This window comes from Panicum hallii, chromosome 8 (assembly GCF_002211085.1).
Source record: "Panicum hallii strain FIL2 chromosome 8, PHallii_v3.1, whole genome shotgun sequence".
NCBI lineage: Eukaryota > Viridiplantae > Streptophyta > Magnoliopsida > Poales > Poaceae > Panicum > Panicum hallii.
The window spans coordinates 1,292,761-1,308,435 of record NC_038049.1 but is presented as its reverse complement, the minus strand read 5'-3'; the positions used below and the strand labels follow the sequence as shown (position 1 = coordinate 1,308,435).

The 15,675-nt window shown below is 42.2% G+C and overlaps 2 protein-coding genes, 1 non-coding gene and 1 pseudogene across 3 annotated transcripts; 2 read left to right on the top strand and 2 right to left on the bottom strand.

Moving 5' to 3' along the window:
- Nucleotides 1–65: 65 nt before the first annotated feature.
- Nucleotides 66–6,285, bottom strand: LOC112902458 (alpha-L-arabinofuranosidase 1-like). Its single transcript, XM_025971552.1, has 18 exons — nucleotides 5,926–6,285; nucleotides 5,225–5,438; nucleotides 5,038–5,092; nucleotides 4,645–4,841; nucleotides 4,232–4,353; nucleotides 4,003–4,150; nucleotides 3,466–3,535; nucleotides 3,218–3,363; nucleotides 3,090–3,135; nucleotides 2,958–3,010; nucleotides 2,305–2,449; nucleotides 1,954–2,072; nucleotides 1,764–1,835; nucleotides 1,295–1,398; nucleotides 1,044–1,100; nucleotides 755–947; nucleotides 503–646; nucleotides 66–367 (listed from the first exon to the last, which is right to left on the bottom strand). Exons 2-18 carry the CDS (start codon nucleotides 5,432–5,434, stop codon nucleotides 245–247), a joined length of 2,004 nt encoding a protein of 667 aa, XP_025827337.1. The 5' UTR covers nucleotides 5,435–5,438; nucleotides 5,926–6,285; the 3' UTR covers nucleotides 66–244.
- A 1,823-nt stretch (nucleotides 6,286–8,108) lies between these two features.
- LOC112902873 (mitochondrial import inner membrane translocase subunit TIM8-like) lies at nucleotides 8,109–10,326 on the top strand. The gene is made up of 2 exons (XM_025972058.1): nucleotides 8,109–8,258; nucleotides 9,879–10,326. Exons 1-2 carry the CDS (start codon nucleotides 8,211–8,213, stop codon nucleotides 10,062–10,064), a joined length of 234 nt encoding a protein of 77 aa, XP_025827843.1. The 5' UTR covers nucleotides 8,109–8,210; the 3' UTR covers nucleotides 10,065–10,326.
- A 270-nt stretch (nucleotides 10,327–10,596) lies between these two features.
- Nucleotides 10,597–14,238, top strand: LOC112903153 (annotated as a pseudogene).
- Nucleotides 14,239–14,440: 202 nt separating this feature from the next.
- TRNAV-CAC lies at nucleotides 14,441–14,514 on the bottom strand. The gene has a single exon. It is a non-coding gene; the product is annotated as a tRNA-Val (tRNA).
- Nucleotides 14,515–15,675: the final 1,161 nt, after the last annotated feature.

Here is a 15,675-nt window from a genome sequence, read left to right as displayed (position 1 = left end):
TAAAACAGAGCCAGTATGGAGTGATCGGACATGAAAGCAAAGAAAACATGGAGGAAGCAAATCAGTCAACAGCAAACCAACCTGATGTGATTTTTATTTAGTACTGTATATCTGCATCATGTTACACTATACAAAGCTTTATCAAGATGCTAACAGCAGCAACTCCCTGGTTGCTGGTACTTGCGTATCACACCATGTGCAGTGTATTCCTCGTGTATCTGTCCCCAGCCTCGTGTATCACACTTCACATCTCCGCAACAAGTTTGGATTGCGCCAGCGCGAGATCGAACGTACTGAAGGAGTGAGGAGCCAGAGTGACCTGCATCTGCTCTGCGGCATTGCTCAGCGCGCTCTTCACCGGCGCAACCTGCACAATAGCTTACAATCATACTTCAGATTCAGACGGGCCAGAGGACACAAGACCAAAACCGAAAACAGAGCGCAAAGCATGCATTGTGACATATGGTCATTCAGACAAAAGTAAGCGAAAAAATGGCATTACCTTGATTGGGTTGCTGAAAGAATTTTCGTCCATCACATTCCCAGATGTGAGAACAGTGGCGGTTGATCCCAGAGCATTAACACTAGCCTGAAGTCCACTTGTGGAGATTGTGAGGCTAACAGCATCTGATCCAAAGTTTACAACCTGCGCAAAAGCTTCGCGAGATCACATGTTTGTAATACTTCAGGTACAGGCTAAGATGGATATGATAAATTTTACTTGGCTAAGATGGATGTGATAAATTTTACTTGCCTTTACTCTTAGGAAGCTATTCTCTGAATCTTGCCAAGTAATTGCAGATGCTGCCAGAGAACCAGAGTAGCTGGAACTGATTTTGCTTGGATGAATCATAGCACCACTGGACTCACGGAAAAGTGTCTGCATCCAGTAACTAGGAGTTCCGTAATGTTGCCATGAGTTAAAGACGATAGCATCTGGGTTCCAGCTGATTGTTTTATTCAAACAAAATAATTGCAATGTTAGATGATTAGATCAACATGAACACAAGAAACAAATAAAGGATAAAACCATGAATACTAACGTTTGATCATTGTCGTTCACGAACAGTGGAGCGTAACTTGCCATCTGAACAATGTCACTGCAAATAACCAACAAAAGGTCATCTAACTCACAGTAAAATATTATCTTGGTAGTGGAAGTGGAACTAGAGCAGGCAGAAGTCCGGCATGTCTATTCAATAAGCAAAGACAACACCCAATATTTATCCATGAAAACTCAGGTCTGATCGTCAAGAAACTCACAACCAAAAAATTTTAATAAAGGACAGCTCACCTATTATTCTCCAACCCAGTAAGGAAAGCAGCTTCTGCCAATGAAGCAAGAAGACTTCCTCTACCTGCATCACTTCTCCAAACAGCGTACTCACTCACAAAAGCCTGCATTGGAATCATATTCAGAAACATTCTTACTGTCTAAACTCTAAACAGGAAATGATAATCTAAATAAGCAAGATAATCAATGACGTTCTTGAGAGTCTCCAGAACATGGAAATAAAAGCATACATCATAGGATGCATCATGCAAGCTCCACGTATATATTCCTTGTTCTTAGAATCACAGCACCGTGAAAAATTGTACCCTCCTCCCTCCCTCAAGGGTTTTGCATAACAACAAAAGACCTATTTCATACTACCCCAAGAACATCCCAAGAGAAACACCAAGGAAGTTCCGAATCAATGTAAATATTGGTCTATGAATGAGGGCTGTATCACAAGAATCTTCCTTGTGAAATTGAGATTTACCTTGGGTCCACTACGAGATGTTCTGTCAAATGTGCTCCTCATGTTAAACAAAGTCTTCGAGTCAGTGTAGACCTAGAAAAAGAGGCAATATTGAGAGGGCAAGTTGATCTTGACCATGAACAATTGAACAGAACCACAAAATCAAGACAGAGAAACATGAGACGGCAGGACTTTGCAGCAAGAACTTTACATGGAAGTCATATAAATCGGCAGGATGATCAAGTGGTCTAGATGAACCATCACAGTTTGAGATCATTTGAATGTCAGGATAGGCCTGTCTTATAGCATTGTAGAACTTGAGGTAGTTACCTGTTCAACAGAAATAGACAATATTATGCCATACGACAAAAATTAGGTTTCATCTGTACAAACAAATTGTAGCTGAGGTATTTCCCTTGTCAACTACCACTGGGAGTTAGAGTCAATTTAATTAAGTTTCTTTCCTAGTAAATGCACATCAGGTAGAAATTGCCCTTGTGCACAAATCGTTGACCTATATACTATAAAAAGGATGCAATAAAAATGTAGTTGACAAATTTACCACGGTAGAATTTTTTCCCGCAGTCTTCATTTCCAATTGCAACATATTTCACCGGGAAGGGTTCAGGGTGACCCATTGAAGCCCTAACAGAGCCCCATGTTGAATTTGCACTCCCCCTTGCAAATTCGAGACTGTCCAACACATCCTGTAAAAAGACAAACATTGCCATAACAATAAAGCTACAACTATGACTTTAAAACTATCTAAATCTATAGAAGATATAAGGTATCTTATTGAGTTTGCTATTATTCATCTTAGCGGAAGAAGTTTATTCATGGAAAATCTCAGTAACTGTGAATGTACAACTCAAGGCAAGAATCATCACTGCATGTGAACTACCTGAATAAAATGTAAAGGATCAAACCCACCATCATGAATTTTTCAGCACTCATGAAGAAGAGAATACCTTTAGCATTATTCAAAACCGATTATATGCAATTGTTCTCATTATGATCTGAGCAATAAAGCTTTTAATCTTGAGATATGCTTTTTTGCTCACAAAACTGAAATGCTATTATTGTAACATCTAATGATCTGTATGTAAAGGTAATTTTCATCCCACTTCTGACAAAATACAATTTAGTAAAAATTGAAGGCTCTTATATAGCTAGATCAAGAAATGTTTAGTGATAACTATGGAGCTCAAAACAGACCTTTACAAAAGGAGCAATAGCAACAGTATCAACTTCATCATTGTGGCTGACTCCTGAGTTATAAGAGGGAATTTTACATCAGTTAAGAAGGCCAACAACGATCTAAGATCCAACAAATCTGAAAACAATTACCATTGTTGAACACCCAGATTGGGGCAGCACCCAGGTCCTCCGCAAGCTTTGATGTAGATTTCGATGTTGATTGTCAGGGAGCAACGATAGGAAAGGAAAGGTTAACATGAAGCAATGTAAACTGGTACCTGAAGAAATTCATAATATCCAAGGCCATCATCAGTCCAGTAATGCCAAACATCCCCAAAGTGTCCAGGTCTCTCTTCCCATGGACCAATAGATTCTCTCCACCTGAAGGCATTCCTCAACCAATCACCTTCTACAAAGCAGCCTCCTACAATAGTTGCATGCAATCTAGTCAATTGTCCCAAAATGTATTTAACCTATAAGAATATATCATATGTCTTAACATCGAGAACGTGATTTTCAAGCATACCGGGAAATCTCAAGAATCGTGGCTTCAAATCCAAAAGCATGGATATAAGTTCTGTGCGAAAACCGTGTCCCTGCGTGTGCATGATAAGTACTGAGTACACTAAATAGATGAACCAACATATAAATTCAAAAAAGGGGGTATCCATCAGAGACATTTATTTGATGATTACATTCATCAAACAAATGAAAGCAGTGAACTGGGTGCTACATTATTCCTCTAGAGGTAAAGGGTTAAAAAAAAATAGCAGCCAAGTGGGTGACACAAAGCATACCTGCACAAGATTCAGGTGTCCAGGATTTAACGGAAATGGGGCAAAATTATTGGATTATGGAAAAGGGGATTCTCAACCTACTGACCTAGTATTTTTTTGAAGGGGTATGATGATTTTTTTGCCAGGCATAATTAATTGGTCAGCGCTTCATGCTCAAAGGTTTTCTACTAACCTATATGTATTATCAACAATATTTTATAGAGGTATTTTCTCAGCATTATTTTTGTCTTTCACTACCAAGATCGAGAACAATAAATGTGATATACCTTGTATGTGTCTTCAGGCATGAGTGATACTTGATCAAACCAGACTACTCCTTTCTTGTTAGTCGTTATTTGAAGCCTTGAGGTTCTATTGGTTCCTTTAGCAACCAACTTCTGCTCCAGTTTTGTCCAATTTGATGTGCCAGAAACTCTACAAAAATGCAATCCTTTCAGATATTATGAATAAACAAATATTTTCTCTTGTCCAAAAAATGTGAGAAAAAGTACTAACGTGACCGTAGCTGAAGCCAGATTTTGCGACCCATCAGCACTCGTTAACGAAACTGTCAAGTCTGTTGTTTCTGGTGACTTAACATACATAACTAGGTTGTATGTCTTTCCATCTTCTATGTTCTGGATGTTAAAAAAGGTATCATTATTGAAAAGATAAAAAAAAAAGTACACCAAGGTAGTAAAACATAATACGTATAAAGTTGCATAACATCGGAGCATGAAAAATTAACACCCCTTAATGTTCTGAAGGAAATGCATGGAACTCAATGATGTCACTATGTATGACACAATCACCAAGCCCTCCTACATTAGACTACAACATATCGTACAAATAACTAAGTAGTTATGACAAATTATCTATTTCACATGCCTATGTGAGAAAGAAAACATGCAATCAACAGAAAGTCATACCATGCCCCAGAATCCTGGGTTGTAAATGCCAACACCCCCAGCTGGACAGTCGTCACAGAGGACCTCCATCCTTAGAGCAACAATGTTTCGACTGAAACATGATGTACGATCAGTCGCCACGAATATGGAGGAGTCATCTCCAATGATGGACCATGGGTCAATGTTTGATGGAGTATGGGGGCCTCCAGCTTCAAAACCTGTTGGCATAAATCCAGACGATGTTTATGCATTGGCAGAAGCTTCTCAAGAGGAAGCTTATGCTCGAATATTTTTTATTTATTTGTTTTCAGAATCTTTTCAAGCTTACACGCAAAATAAGCGCATGCAGTCCACTTCTCAGACTGTTCACACCAAAAAAAAGCACACAGTACAAGTCAAGAATAACTAAAGTACCTCTGTTACTAACGAGTTCAGCCCATATTCCACCAGCTCCTGCATGGTTGATCTCCTACAGTACAACTAAGCTGGTTATTGCAAGAACGTAATGCGACATGGAGTATATCTGGATTATTCTGATTATGTGAGGTAAAACATGAGAAGACCAATAAAACATGCATGTGCCAAGAAATTACTGTCTCACCTCAAAAAAGATCCCAAATAGTGTATCAGGAATCTTCCGAGCAAGCTGCGGTGAGGCATCAACCTTGAGGGTTGCTGTCTGCGTGGCTTCGAATTCTGACGCTAGGCATTTGCAGCCTAAGCAGAAAAGAAAGAAGAGGCAGAGGACAGTACGAGGGGATGCTTCCTTGGTACCCATACGCTTCCACTTGTAAACTCTAATCGAACCCATGTGTCTATTGAACAAATAAGAGAAGAAGACAATATTATCAGAGGTCAGTAAAGTAGGTGGAAACTGATAGGCACAAGCAACCACAAATCGACACCTTCAGACTAGAAAATTTCGGACCCACTAGAAGTATCATAGGGCGGGCATATATTACACATCTAACAACTAGATAGATGTCCAAAACATTATCCTTAAGCTAAATGATTTGTATCCATGTTGTACAATTCAGTGCAGATGCAATTTAAAATGGTCAGCATTTTTTCGTCAGATACGAGCTGTACAGGCACTTATATACAATAGGAAAAGAAGAGCGGTTGCGTCAATTTAAAATGTTACAATACTCATTTAATCATCAGAAAAGAGCACCAAAGATTAACCAAATTTTCCAAACTTGGGCATTCCGCCGAGCAGCTTGTGTGCGCAACCAAGAGACCCAAAATCCGAACATGACAGAAGCTGAAACTAAGCATCCAGAACTGAAGAAGTAGGATCACCTACAAACTTAGGGAGCTGCTCACCATGGGGCCACCATCCAAGGCCTCCCGACGGAAGAGGCGAGCGAGTGCAGGACACAGGAAGGAAGCCCTGGAGGCGTGCGCTTAAGTAGAGGAACTGGGATGAATCAGTGGCTTTGAAGGGAAGTGTGCGCATAGGGGCTACGGAAGCCACGCAAGCGGTGTGGGCGAGAGCGAGACCCCCCGTCGGATTCTGATTGGGTCACGCCGCGGCGACGGGGGAGAGGACGGAAGAGGGCCGGGGAGGGCAAGGTCGCGGCGCGGCCAGGTGAGTTGCTTGCCGGAGCGGGGTCTCCGGCGGTGGTTGTCTGCGCGCGCCCACGGACAGATGGGCCCCACCCTGCGTAATCCATACCATTGGATTTGGCTGCGGCCATTTATCTTTGTGGGCCCCCCCCCGGTATGCTTTGCTTTGCTTTGCTTGCATCCACACACACACACAGAGAGAGAGAGAGAGAGAGAGAGAGAGAGAGAGAGAGAGAGGCTCTGTTGGGTTGGGATGTAGCGTCAGTGCCGCCGCCATGGCTACTCCGCCCTCGACCACATCGTCGTCCCCCATCCATCAGCCGCACCCGCACCCGCACGCGGCTCAAGCTCAATCATTGGCCACTGATCAGGAAGGAGATCAAAGAGTGAAGCAGAAGCATCCCATCAACTGCCGAGTGGTCTGGTGAGAGATAAGATTTTTGTGGGGGTTGTGACGTCATCTAACTAACTTGGCGAAGCAAGCACTCAACAGTCCACAGTGAAGACCTAGGATATGATTGTCTTGCTCTGTCGTCTTGGTCGTATCCGGTGCAAGAAAAGACATTAGCTAGCTAGGCAGTCTCGGGAGGAAGATAGATGCATGTCTCCCAGAATCGGGGTGAGAGAGAACAATTAACAATAATTAACACAGTAACCTTGTTCTCTCACCTAGCCTGCTTCGATCTTCTTTTTCTTTGAATGGACCAAAAGCAAACTGAAACACATCAATCGCGTCAGTCGCAGGCAATCCCTAGCTAGCTAGGTGACAGCAAGTACAGCTTATATGGATTGGACGCGTGAGCTAGCACGGGTTTGCTGATGACTAAAGTTTAGAGGGATCACATCAAAAATAATCTTATCATTTAGAAGTATTAAATAAAATCTAATTATAAAACTAATTGCAGAACCCCAGTGCTAATTCGCGAGACGAATCTAATGAGGTATATTAGTCCATAATTAGCGGATGATTACTGTAGCATCACTGTGGTAAATTATGGATTAATTAGGCTCATTAAATTTGTTCGTTTCCTACCCTCTAAACTTTAGACCCATCACATCAAAGAGAATCTTGCTATTTAGAAGTATTAAATAAAGTCTAATTACAAAACTTTTTGCACAGCTGGGTGCTAATTCGCGAGACAAATTTAATGAGTGCTACAGTAATCATCAGCTAATCATGGTCTAATATACCTTATTAGATTCGTCTCGCGAATTAGCTCTGGGGTTCTGCAATTAGTTTTGTAATTAGATTTTATTTAATACTTCTAAATGATAAGATTCTTTTTGATGTGACGGGTCTAAACTTTAGACCCTAAGAAACGAACGCATTCTAAGGCTCTGTTTAGAATCTATCTAGAGATATAAATATAAATAATTTTTTATATAAATTTGATCAAACTATAAATTATTTGACTTGTTAGACAGCGAAGGGAGTAGTGCGCATGCATGGTATGGTTCAAGCATGGATTCAGGAGCACGCATGGATGGATAATGCACGCATGCCGCAGTTAGCTAGCTAGGTGGAGTGGAGTACATAAACATGTGTAGGACGGAGCGAGTATGCGTTATGCGTGACGCCATGGCCTTTGCTTAGCTCTAAACGCAAGCAAGCAACACCGATCCAGTAGTGATGTGCATGATTGATTGATGGATGTGCTAGCTGCTGCTGCTGCTGCTGCATCGTCATCCACCACGGTGTCTCTCACAGTGTCACGTACTACTGGTGTCTCCTTTCTAGCCGTCGCTTGCATGCGTGCTCTGCTACCTGCTGAGCCTGCACGTAGGTGGCCTAGCGATCCGATCCAGGTTAATTGAACAGAACCAGGCCTAGCGGCGGAACCCAATTAGGTGAGTGGGCCGGATCCAGCGCGTCAAATTGCAGGCCCAACTACCTCTCCTTGTTCCCATCTGCTTCTCCCTTTCTTTCTTGCCGAGAAGAATCATCGTGGGCAGGAGCAGAGGAGGCGAGGGCACCCACCACCACCGACCTGAGCTCCAGAGAGGAAGGCCAGCCACCCATGGATGCTTCGGTCCTCAACAACCCGCGGCTCAAGGCGCTCATAGAGGTACTCCACTCCACCTAGACCTGAGAAAACCTTCAATTTCTTGGTACCCATGCCAATCGGCGCCGCACTCCATCCCCAGATGTTTTTCTTGCCGGTTCTCTGTTGACTGTTCTAGGCGATGGTATTGCTCAATATACCCTCGGCAGGCACCTATACGATAGAAAGCGCTATGAATCTGGGCTTAAACGTACTATTTCGTGCTGTGCCCCATCGTGGTATTTGTATCCACCCCTTTCCCATTCTTTAGTCTTATTATTATCCATCGGTGTGCTATAATTCCTATTGTGGACCTATAAAGGGCTCTGTTGTCAGCTGAGAGCCAGAATGTAAATTATGAATCATTAATTCCTTTGTTGAACTAGCGTTTACGGCCTTTTCCATTGTGTAGCTTTATTTTTTCGGTGTCCTTGAATTCCTAGATAATGATAAAGATAATATCTTATAAGCTGAGAGCTTGAGTGCTCCTGAAGTTTAGACGTGTCCTGGGCGATAGGATTGAGATATAACCAGTGATAAAACCCTAGGAGGATTCAGTAACAAATGCCTAGTATAAGTGATGTATCATGGTCCAATTTTTAAAAGGGTCAGATCCATTATACAACAGGAGGCAGTACCAGATTTTGACCAATTCTCTGTGCCCAAACTATACATAGCCCTGACTGTATATGAACTATCTCCCTGCTGATTCTGGCTAAGCCTGAATTGACTTACAGAGGGTTTTTTCCCTAAAAGAAATAGAAAAATATTTCTATCTAACCTAAATTAAGGGGACTTCCTAACTGTTTTTTTCGTAACCTGCACTTGATGACCATTTTAATTCAGAAAGGGAGTTAAAAGTGACATCGTGGATCCATATGATAATAAGTGATGTCGTGGACCCATAAAAAGAGTTTGTCCTCATGGTAACACAGAAACAATTTAGTTTATAAGCCAGTTACTTGAATTTGAACACTCATAAACTCCCAAGTCCATGTGTGATATATACAAGGAGACGGCATGTTGCATGCCTGTGAATTTTACTGAACCTAATGTCTGTCCAGTATCTAAATATTGTTACTGCACCCTATTTTCAAATAGTAGGTGTGAGCTGCATAGTTGTGATTTGCATCAAAATTAGCATGTTTACGCTTACAGATATTTTGTGGTAATTTGCAAGGTCCTTTATCTCGTATGACGTGAATGAGAAATTAACAAAATAAAGCATAGAGGTCTGCATTTTGTAGTTAAGTTGTTGAACCTGAGAAAAAAATGATGGTTGGCTATGTCAAATTTCAAATTTGACGAGAATAATTACAAGAGGTGATGCTGCTTTACTTCTATTATGCTTCAGGGACAATTAACGTGGCTTTTTTTATATTAAATGGGTGGAAACTGATTACTTGCAATCTTTGGTGCTCAAGGAACTGATTTCTGTGTCAGTTTGATTTTCTTATCTGCATGCTGGAGAGTTAATTAGTATCACCCTGTATCCTTCGAATCTTTTGTAGCATTTACAATTAGTGCCTCCAGTATCTCTTGGGGGGGGGGGGGGGGGGGGGCGGGACGTGTGCAACTGAACTGACATAGTGATGGTTGCTCTGACAGAAATAGAATTACTGAAGAAATTTTCGTGTGTTGCAGGAGGAGAGAACGAAGGCCTTGACAAACGAGCTCGTGGCAAAGTTGACTCATGTTTGCTGGGACAAATGCGTTACTGGGAGCATCGGAAGCAGCTTCAGCAGGAGTGAGGCTTCGTGCTTGTCCAACTGCGCGAAACGCTTCGCAGAAGTGAAGATGATGACCATGCAACGCTTCACCGAGCGGTAGCTCAAGTCACATAGGCGTTCCTCTACAGCTAAAAAAATGTTGTACCCTCTGGACTTCCAAATGGAGCACCTGTGTTCTGCTATAGCACGAGTTGTTTATCTTTTTTGCTAGCATACTATTGTTGGTGAAATTGATAGAAAGGCATGCCCAATGTACAATGTTCTTGTAGTACTTCTCTATGTTTTAACCTGGAGTGAAGCAGAGGCTAAAAAATGCTCCTACATGCGTTCTAAGGTGATGTGATGTTGGATTGAAATGATCATGAGCTGTTGTGCAACAAGGTCTACAAATTTACCATTCCATCCTGGCTACGTCAACTACACCGCTGATTCATCAGTTTAGCAACTACTATTTTACACTCTTTTTAGTTGTTTCTAGCAAATTCCAGGGGCACGTATCTTAAGGTTTAACCAAGTCCAACGGTGCAGAGTGGATCCACTGTTTTGTTTGGTGAGAGCCATAGATTAATGAGCGGTGACACGACTGCCTGCTGTACCGTGTTCGTATACGTGTATATATCTTCAGAGAAGAAGCGACCTGAACGAGGAGCAACTCCACCACTGTGCCAGCACCCGGCGCCTTTTTCTTCCTACCTTTGTGAGCTCTGAAGAGTCCGTGCACTGTTTGCTCCAACGACATCCCCAAGGTTCCAGCTCTCATCTCATCTTTCCTAGCTAATCTGCTACTCTGAAAGTTTTAGACTCAACACCCAACTCTGGATTTTGCTAGTGTTCTTTTGGTGCGTGTAAGTGGTTGCCTAGAATAACCTAAGATTAGATTTGACTCTGCAAGAAATGGCCCTCTTTTTTCTGGTTGCTTGGGTTGGGCGATCTCCTCAATGTTGCAGAAATATCATATTTCCCCCTATCGTTTCTTTATTCGTACCTGCATTTTATTTTATTAATGTCTAAGGGTGGAAGAAGTAGCTCGCTGAAGCATTTGTGCTTTATGTGAATCCATCCACTTGAATCCGTAAGCATACTAGATACATATATCTAGTGTGACTTCTCTGTGCTCAGCAACACATGTAGTGATCAATGGATATACATTTTCTTAGATTTGTTATTGTTGGACTTCAGAAGATATTATGCTCCTGTTATTTTCTTTTAGAAGTTGTTATTTGTCGTTGTTTGCTCGTCATATCTTATATTTTATTTTGTGTCTTTCATTTCTGTTTCTTATTTCTTATACATCCATCTCACTTGTTTAGTATACAATTTTGCATACATTTTGCACACGGTAATCACAGTTTGTTGGTTATTTTTATCACTGCTACCATCACAAATACAGACTGTTCAGTGACCTTTATTGACCATTATTCAGTGCAACTACCAGGAGTTCACCATGAAGAACTCGCAAGATGAATCAGAAAATGACGATCAAGGGCAACCATTGGACATGAAGCCTTTGCGGTCATTAGCGCCAATGTTCCCGACTCCTCTGGGATATGATGTGACAACCCAGTCAACTGATCCAATGCTAGTTTTTGTCACGCCATTCAGGCCGCGTGCCTCGCCAGAACAATCTGCAGCATCATTTGGTCAACCGTTACCAAAGTCACCAATTCCTCTGAAGGCTACTCCAATCTCAGCAGCATTTCCCATTCCGCGACCTGAATATGAATGGGATGAAGACTACAAGCCCTTTTCTGATCATAAAAAACCAACATCAACATCACGGAAGACAACCAAGAGGACTCAGCAGGCTGGGTACTCCGATGCAGCTAACATCAAGCGCAGGTCAACAAAGAGAAGCCTCAACATAGAGCTCGCCTCCTGTCCATCCTCGTCAAGTGACCCAAATGAATCAGTTGAAGAAATCATGATGATGTTTGATTCACTTCGGCGCCGTATACTGCAACTAGATGAAAAGGAGGACGCAGGCAGGAGGGCTGACTTGAAAGCTGGTACTCTCATGATGCAGAATGGCCTGAGGATCAATAACCTGAAGACCATAGGACCTGTACCTGGTGTTGAAATTGAAGACATTTTCTTCTTCAGGATTGAAATGTGCATTGTAGGTTTACATGCACCTGCAATGGCTGGCATTGATTACATTTCCGCTAAGCATGTTAGAAACAATGATACTCTGGCTGTCAGCATCATCTCATCTGGTGGTTATGAGAATGATGACAATGACATAGACATTTTGGTGTACACAGGCCAGGGAGGCAATAGTCGGCACAAGGAGAAGCATGACCAGAAGCTTGAAAGAGGTAACCTCGCTCTCATGAACAGCATGAAAAGGAAAAACCTGATCAGGGTTGTGCGCAGTGCACAAGACCCTTTCTTAAACTTGGGCAAAATTTACATCTATGATGGACTTTATCGGGTCGAAGATTCCTGGATGGACAAAGCAAAGAATGGCTTTAGTGTGTTCAAGTACAAGCTGAGAAGAGAGCCAGGACAGCCTGATGGAATTTCAGTTTGGAAGATGACTGAGAAGTGGAAAGCAAATCCTGCGACAAGAGACAAGGCTATACTACTGGATTTATCATCAAAAGTGGAGAACATACCTGTATGCCTTGTTAATGATGTTGATGATGAGAAAGGGCCAAGCTACTTCAACTATGTAACTGGAGTGGAGTATTTGAGGCCACTTAGCAAGACAAAACCATTACAGAGCTGCAAGTGTCCTAGTGTGTGCTTGCCTGGTGATCCTAATTGTTCATGTTCACAACTGAACGGTGGTGATCTTCCTTACACCTCCTCTGGATTGCTTGTGAAGCATATTCCAATGCTTTATGAGTGCTCTTCCAGATGCCAGTGTTCTCAAAATTGTCGAAACAGGGTCACACAGAAGGGTGTTTATCTGAACTTTGAGGTCTTTTGGACTGGCGATTGTGGATGGGGTGTCAGGTCTTGGGATCCCATTCGTGCTGGTACATTCATCTGGTAAAGTCATTGATGAAACAAATCTGAACATGGATGGCGAGGAAGATGAATATACCTTTTGCACATCATGGCCTATTGATAAGGTTTTAGGATGGAACCTGGGAGCAGAATTGCTTGAAGACGCAAGTGCTAATGTCACAACTGAGAGACTAAAAAGATTACTATTGCCATAAGTGCAAAAAGTTCAGGCAATGTGGCTCGCTTTCTGAACCATAGCTGTTCTCCAAATCTCCTTTGGCAGCCTGTACAGTACGACCATGGCGACAACAGTTACCCACATATCATGTTTTTTGCAATGAAACATATTCCTCCCATGACTGAATTGACCTACGATTACGGAACAAGAGGAGCTCCTCCTGGAATTAAGGGAAAGTTTCCAAATGCTCCCAAACTCAAGCCGTGCCTCTGTGGCTCTACCAATTGCCGAGGTTCTTTCTGATAAAACTGAAAGACATGCTGGGAATGCACGAACTAATGTACTAAAGCAGGAAAACAAATCTTGTCATTTCTGATTGCTGTCCAACAAATTATTCTTACAAGTTACAGTGTAAATTAGTATTGATCCATTCTGCTGAACTCTTTACTATTCTGTATATTTCTTTATGATGATTATTTCCTTTTTAGTGAATGTATCAACCACCACTATTAATATAATCCTTCTGAACTTGAATAAATCTTGCTCCGATGCTCAGTGGTTACTGGTTAGTAGATTACAGTCTTGTTTACATATTGAACAAAGTCTTATATGAGTAGCTGTTATTCTTTTATTTCTACCCCCAGAAAAAGCACAAGAGAAGAAAACTTTTTATCAGGACTGCAGGTCATTCCACACATAATGATAAGGCAGTTGACCACCCTATGTTTTGCTAAAATCTGGAAAAAAATCGCTGACAACTAGAGTTAACAATGCATTTCATTGCTCATGCATTTGTCAATGTGTGAAATATGGTAAAATTGAACAGTAAATTTTGGCAAGCTCAATATGGCCATGGTTGCCTAATGATGCTTCTGTCTTGTCATTTCAGGTTGCAGTGTTCCTTTGGGCTTGTGTAAGCAGGGACGTGTTTTGTAAGGGATTTTGGTTTGTACTGCTACTGGCAACGGGGGAGACAGGTAGTAGGTTGAAATGCGCGTCAGGAGTCAGTGAGGCGCTTAGCTTTTGTGGCAGTGTGTACTTTGTGTAATGCATGACTGGAATGCTCTAGTTTAGGAAAGATGTGTTACCCCAGACTCTGGAATGCCAGTATGTGGTGGCATGTAAAATCTTGCGCTACCAACTTCTCTGTGTTAAGTACTGTAATATAACAAAAGGCTCTCTACATGGTTCACAAGCATGATAATGTTGGTGATAAAATGTGAGCAAAGCTGCATAGTTGCCAGAGTAATGTCGTTACGTTTCTGCTATATCTTCCAGCATGGATAGACGGGGAAAACACACACAAAAAAACAGTGGGAACTGAAGAAACCAAAAAAAAACAATCATGTCTGAGCCCAGGTTCGAACTAGGGACCTTTAGTGTGTGAGACTAACGTGATAACCAACTACACCACCCAGACAACTCGAAAGACTGATTGTCCGTTAACTAAATCGATGATTTGATTCGCTTATTCATTTCGGTCTCCCGAAGACAAAAAAAAAACGCAGTACATGCGCAAACGCTCACAAACGCGTAGGTATACTCATTTCTATGAATAGACGCACGCAACTCTACCTCTATGAGCATATCCGAGAGACCGAGCCGGTAAATTCTCGAGATTGATGAAGTCACAGTAGGCGTGTCGCTGTCAACAGAAATATCGCCTACCGCTGAAAAAGGCAACGCCCTTAAATTCTAAAAATTCACTCCTACAGAAAGTCGAACCTAAAATCTTAGGTGCTACTGGGGCTCTTGATTATACAAACCCTTTCGCGCATTAGTGCGCTACTTGGATTCGTGAGACCTGAGTCTACCTTCTCCCGGCGTGCGGCAGGAACCGGACAAAGCTCTGGGATAGGCAAGGCAGGAACCATAGTACTTGTATATTTTTTTTTGAGAAACCATAGTACTTGTATACGTTGTGTGGTCACGTTTTTTCTCTGTCAGGTAAACAATTAGCAATTTGTAGTCAAAGCTTATATACTCTAACTATATAAATCCATCTATATGGTCTCCAGGGAAAAAAAAAGTTCAATCGATCTGTAACTATTATTGCAATGGGTACAAAGATAAGAGCAAGATAGATATTGTACTGTAATTTGTAACCATATATAAATCCATCATGAGCTCCACGCATTTAGCCTTCCTTCCTATAATTTCACCGAGTAGTCGCGCGAGCCAGACTGCTTGAGTTGCTGCCGCGGTAGCTGCAACGTACTCTGCCTCACATGATGATAGAGTCATCACTCATTGCTTGAGTGATTGCCAACTCACCGAGCACTTCCCAAGGTAGAATGCGCTTCACCGCCTTCATATGCTCTTCAGTCAGCCTCTCCATGAAACGACTCGCAAATCCAACTGCAAAGGCCAGATCTGGTCGCGTGTGGAGGAGATACCGGAGGCTTCCAACTAGTCGCTGGTACTCGGTGGAGTCGACTTCTGGAGCGGTGCTGTCGTGGCTTAGGCGCAGCCTTTCCTCCATGGGCGTCTGGGCAGGGTGGCGCTCCTCCATCCTGCCAATCTTCACGACTTGGGCGGTGTACTGTGCTTGGCTCACATTGATGTGCCGCCCTCCTGATGC